Below are 5,847 nucleotides of genomic sequence, written 5' to 3'. Positions count from 1 at the left end.
GTACCGAATCGGCATTTACTGAATCGGAATTTACCGATTCGGCTACTACCGATTCGGCAAATACCGATTCGGTAATCGCAATACACCCCCATGGCCAAAAGGCCCAGAGGAACGCATTGTAAATACCGAATCGGTATTTACCGATTCGGTAAAATCCGATTCGGTAAAATCCGATTCGGTGAAAACCGAATCGGTAAATGCCGATTCGGCAAGCAAGTAAAACTGAAACCAAAGACATCAGCCAATGAGGTGGAACCACCCTCCCCCACCCTAGCAGGGAGTGGCTACCCAGGCAGGTGCAACTCATTAGAACTTTCTGGAGAGGCAGCCTGAGCTGAGCATTCACAGTGAGCCGCAGTGGTAGCAGTTTCTCTGTGAAACATGGCAAGCAACTCTGAGAGCCAGAAGGCAGAGCGCAAAAGGAAGGCCAAATTCAGCACCATGGAGCTGCAAGTGTTGGTGGAGGAGGTGGTGAGGGTACACAGGCAGCTGTTTGGGAGGCTGTCCCTCACTGTCCCTGAGAGCACTAAGAGGAGGCTGTGGAGTGAAATTGGGGAAAGAGTAAACGCTGTTGGGGTCACCCCCAGGACCCTGGACGACCTCAAGAAGAGGTTCTACGACATCCGCAGCCTCATAAAGAGGAAACTGGCAGAGCTGCAGAAGCAGGCAGGACTTACTGGTGGAGGCAGGAACCCGGCGCCACCCCTCACTGACCTGGAGGAACTTGTGGCGACTACCATTGAGAGGGAGAGTGTGATGGGAGTTGGGGACCTGGATAGCTCAGCCAGAGCTACAGCTAAAGGTAAGAAGCATGCGCATCTTGACACACCCTACCAGACACCTCCCCTTTAGACCCAATGCACAGCCAAACCCCAGCCCAGTACTGCTACCAACAGACATGAGAAATGCATCATGGGAAATGTAGTCTGCAGAAGTAGGCAAAAAAGCCAGTGCAGAAGCATAATGAATAGAACTGTAAAACTGAATCAAAGTATTTGAAATGATATGTGCAATGCTTTAATTGTAGTGACTGTAATACATCAGCACTCAGTTCACAAATGCTTCTTTATACCTAGGGGCACCATCAGGCGGAGGAGCAGGAGCTACTGAAGCACCAGCACCAGCACCATCTCCCAGTGCGGTGGCAGGGCCAAGCCCCAGTCTACCAGCACAGGAGGGGGAGGAGAACAGCAGTGCCCTGGGAAATGAGGAAGACACTGGACATACCCTCACATTTCCACACTCCCCCCGACTGTCTCTAATGCCTCCATTGCAGTTCTCCCCGGAGAACTCACCACCACAGAGCCACCCTGCACCTGCCACATCTCCTGCCAGGAGTATAATTGTTGCTCCATTAAACCCCATGGAGGGAGCAGCGGATCAGGCTCCAGCTAGCAACCCAGTTACACCTGTGGCACCCCAGCCCACACAGCAGGGCAGCAGCAATCCCCAGAGGCCAAGAACATCCAGCAGTGCACTTCCAGTACGGGAGGGCAGCATGTTTCAAGGGCTGGAGGGCAGTATGGTGAAGATCCAGAGGATGCAGGCAATATCCATCTTGGCCTGCCAGCGCCAGTTGCGGGTGCATAACCTGCAGATGGGGGAGATGGCACAGGGGTTCAAGACATTTGTTGAAAGCAACAAGGACATTGCAACAGGTCTTGGGCGAATGACCACTGCCATCACCCAGCTCTGTACAAAAATGGATGAACACGAGCTCTCTCGCCGCAGGGATGCCCGCATGCAGAATAGGGCTATCAACCGCCTTGCTGCTGCTACCGCCCAGCTATGCCAACGTGGGGCAAACATGGAGGCCAGCCTCACCCAGAACACGGCAGAGGTGACTAGGGGCATGGCCCGCATTACCACCGCCATGGAGGCACTTATCATTTCGAACACTGTTGTTAATCCAGCCCTGGACCTGGGCGAGGCTGGGGACAGCAGCAGCCGCAGCAGCCCGGCCAGCGCAGTGTCTGAGCCGCGCCGGAGCAGCAGGCGCTCAGCTGAGGCTGCTGGACATGCAGAAGGGGGTGAGGCACATCCTAGTGGGGCTGCTAAGCGCAGCAAGAAATAAGACTGCCAGGGCGGGTGAGGCAACCCGGACAATTGAAATTTACCCACATATTGTTTAGCTTTTCTTTTGTTGCACATCAGTGCAGTAACGTTGTTGCAACATTATTAAATATTTCTTTTTCTAACATCCATTGACCTGTCTGTGCATCTGTACTCACTCAGAAATAGTTTTCTGTAATCTCCTCACGTCTGTATCTGCCATCACTTGGCGTAGACACCCCAGCAGGTTGTGTTTGTGGCACAGCAACGTCGTCGTCATGGTCCTCGTAGTCTGACAACTCCACCTCAGTGCCCTTCTTCACCGCAAGGTTGTGCAACATTGCACAGACAGCTATTATCTTGCAGCAGGTAATGGGGGTATACTGCCTTGCACCTCCACTCTTGTGCAAGCATCTGAATCTGCTTTTCCAGATGCCAAAGGTCCGTTCAACTACATTCCTTGTGCTTTTGTGGGCCCGGTTATACCTCCTTTGGCTGGGTGTAGAGGGGTTGAGGTAGGGGGTGAGTATGAATGAGCGGAGGGCATATGCACTGTCGCCTAGAAGGAAAAGGGGTAACATTACTCACATGCATACATGTATTTTACTTAGCTACTTTGTGTTCTGGGGGTCTGATGATGTGTCTCACCTAGGAGGTATCCTTCACCAAATTCGCCAGCAATCAGCCGTGCATAGATGCCGCTCTGTTGAAAAATGTAGGAGTCGTGGGTACTCCCTGGGAATTTTGCTACCAGGTCTGTGATGGTGCACTTCGCATTGCAGATCACCTGAACATTGATGGTGTGCGTAGACTTCCTATTGCGGTATATGTATTCTGTGTCAGCAGGGGGTCAAATCGAAATGTGCGTGCTATCTATACAGCCGATGATTTGGGGAAATTGTGCCATCTGGTAAAAGTCTGCTTTTGTTTGTACCAGTTCCACGTGGGTTGCAGGGAAAGAGATGTGTTGGTCCATCCTCTGTATCATGGCATCAAGGAATTTGTGGAAAAACCTTGACAGGCTGCTCTGGGTCACCCCTCCTACCGCAGCTACTCCACTTTGATAGCTGCCAGACGCTAGCAGGTGTAGGCTGCATAGCACCTGCACGTGCGCTGGGATGGCGTGTGCCCTTGGGGTGGGGTGGTCCAACAGTGGTTTGAGGTCCCTGATGAGCTCCAGAATGGTGTCTGAGTCCAGCCTGTATCTCTGTAGGATCTCTGCCTCTGTGAGCATGAACAGGGTGATCCTCTGTCTGTAGATCTGTTCCTCTCTTTGCCATTCCCTCTCTCCTTCCTGCTGTAGCCGTAGCGGCCTTGCATTGACATAAAAAGCCGCCATCCTGCAAGTTGCAATGCATTTTGGGTCTATTTTTATAGGTTGAAGTTGGTTACCACCTGATTGTAATCCATGGTAAATACCGATTTTGAAATACCGATTTTGGCTCAAAATCGGTATTTCTATGCTTCCCTACATCTCAATCAGAGTTTTGCCCTGTCCGAATCGGTGATTTACCGAATCGGTAACTCTACCGATTCAGTAGTTTATCCGATTCGGAATAATTTCCGATTCGGTGTCTCTACCGATTCGATACATGGACTGAATCGGTATTTTTACCGAATCGGTGTCACTACCGAATCGGTACATGTACCGATTCGGTATTTTTATCGAATCGGTATGTTACCGATTCGTTCTTTTACCGATTTGGGGTATTTCCGAATCGGATTTTTTCCGAATCGGTAACTATTCCGATTCGGTATATATACCGATTTGGACGATTTTCATTGCCCTACATCTCGATGGCTGGATACCGATCGGTAAGGACCGAAAATCTGTATTTTCGGCCGTTACCGATCGGTAACGGCCTACCTACATCGGGCCCTAGGTGAGGTTTGATGGCTTTTCTCAGGGCTAGTAAGGAGTGGCGTCCTGACAGCAAAGGGCAGCTTTTTCCAGAGCTAAGGTGCCATGACAGAGAAGCAATGGGGTCCTTGATTCTCACATCTTCAGGGGCAACTATGGCCCCGCAGGCAATGCCTGGGCATTGTGGGTTCTCTGAGGGTTGTAGGAGCTGCTTTTCTGCTGACCAAGGTAGTCATTAGTGTGGTTGGTACTGGCCTTGAATTTTGAAATGGACTCCATGAATCTTCATCACATAACCAGTGTCTCGAAGAGTGTGTGACGTCGTCACTGGATCTGAGTTTGCAGTTCCTGGACAACATGTTGTTCCTCAGCCAGCCACCCATGAAATGATCAGACAATTCATTCCGTTTCTTGAAGACCTTTACAAAACTCTGAGTCAGCGACGCTCCAGTTCTGCAAAAGGATGATATTTACTGAAACGGAAGACATTGTGCATCTGGAGCAAAAAATAGTGCTTGGCTTTGTCATCCACGCTCTGAAGGATGTCTTAAGGTTCGTCCACAGCGCTGAGATTTACCCTGTCTCAGTCTAGCGGTCAGCGTTGGGCTAATCGGGCACACATCTAGAGATGCTCAGAAAAGAGTCCTTGCCTATATCTAATATAAGACTTGTATCTTCAAACCGCTACACTACCCTTTAAATCAATGAATTAATCCTTGACTCTGACTTGAGTACGAGAAGCCTCCCATCATTTAGCGAGTTTGTGATAATTGTTGGGAAATTTGGGCTACTCAAAAGTGGCATAAAACCAAAGATTTTAGGAATTTTTTAACTTTACATACATTTCTTTAGGCATGCTTTAATATTTGTCCCATGTTTGGATACATTTTTATTACTTCATATTTCACAGGAGGCCCATAGGAAGGAATGGGAAGTCATTCTCAATTTGCGATTCGCAATTTGCGAATCGCAAATTGAGAATAATTTCAAGGGTGCAGGGTTGTCCAAAGGACACCCTGCTGCACCCCTGAAACTTACATGTGTGTGCATATGGCGCACATACATGCCCTAAGGGCATGTATATGTGCCACATGGCACCTTTACAAATGTCAAAAAGTGCATTTTTAAAAGAAATCGCAATTTACCACCAACTACAAGTTGGTGGTAATTTGCGACTTCTTAATTGGAATACGCACAACTTGGGTGCTTCATACATACCATTTAAGGAATCGCAATTTGCGATTCCTTAAATGCTGACGCAAAATGAAGGAATTGCAAATTGTACTATTCCTTAAATTTGCGATGCGATTTCATTGATACATCGCATTTTCCATTTTTTTTTACAAACGCTGCTTTATTGCGAATCGCAGCGTTTGCGAGAAAAAAAAATGGATGATACATCTGCCCCTTTATTCGGCCAATTGCAGACACAAAAGTACAGATAATAAAAAATCAGAAATAAATAGACAGCATTTCAAGGTTAGAGACATATCCAGGGATAATACATTTAGCTTCAAAGAAGACACTACATAGGGTACTTCCAATTATAAGGTGCATAAACATATATAAAAAGGGCCAATGGGTCTCAGACTAAAGATTACATTAAAAAAAAAAGTTTAAAAAACGAGGTCAGACCCTAACATGCAAATATGATAGGGGGAGGGGGTAGATATGCTGAGCTATATTTTTTCTAACTCCCAGTGAAAAATGGACAACATTTCCTACTGCCATGCAAATTTTCTCATTCTCCAGCCTGGCGGTCTGACAAGTTATGCAATGGAGGAAACACCATGGTAATGAAACAGATCCGGCAGAGCGTCCATCCGTCCGCCACCCCAGAGGAGGAGGGACCGTCCGTAGGGGCAGTGGCGGTCCCTCCGTGCAAATTAGGATGCGCCCGCCACCCTGTCGGTCACATCCTGTATGTTTAACAT

At 48.3% G+C, this 5,847-nt stretch overlaps 1 protein-coding gene across 1 annotated transcript; it reads left to right on the top strand.

Moving 5' to 3' along the window:
* The first annotated feature begins 381 nt into the window (after positions 1–381).
* Positions 382–2,074, top strand: LOC147701731 (uncharacterized). Its single transcript, XM_086928693.1, has 2 exons — positions 382–802; positions 1,077–2,074. Exons 1-2 carry the CDS (start codon positions 382–384, stop codon positions 2,072–2,074), a joined length of 1,419 nt encoding a protein of 472 aa, XP_086784819.1.
* The last annotated feature ends 3,773 nt before the right edge of the window (positions 2,075–5,847 follow it).

The sequence above is a fragment of the Lissotriton vulgaris genome, chromosome 7 (genome assembly GCF_964263255.1).
Source record: "Lissotriton vulgaris chromosome 7, aLisVul1.2, whole genome shotgun sequence".
In the NCBI taxonomy this organism is placed as follows: Eukaryota; Metazoa; Chordata; class Amphibia; order Caudata; family Salamandridae; genus Lissotriton; species Lissotriton vulgaris.
This window is presented reverse-complemented; position numbering and strand designations above follow the sequence as displayed.

Bases quoted from the DNA above. Each gene is read 5' to 3' on its own strand.
- LOC147701731 (XM_086928693.1), top strand. From the start codon at position 382: ATGGCAAGCAACTCTGAGAGCCAGAAGGCAGAGCGCAAAAGGAAGGCC. The intron at 803-1,076 runs GTAAGAAGCATG...CTTTATACCTAG, and splicing joins AGCCAGAGCTACAGCTAAAG to GGGCACCATCAGGCGGAGGA.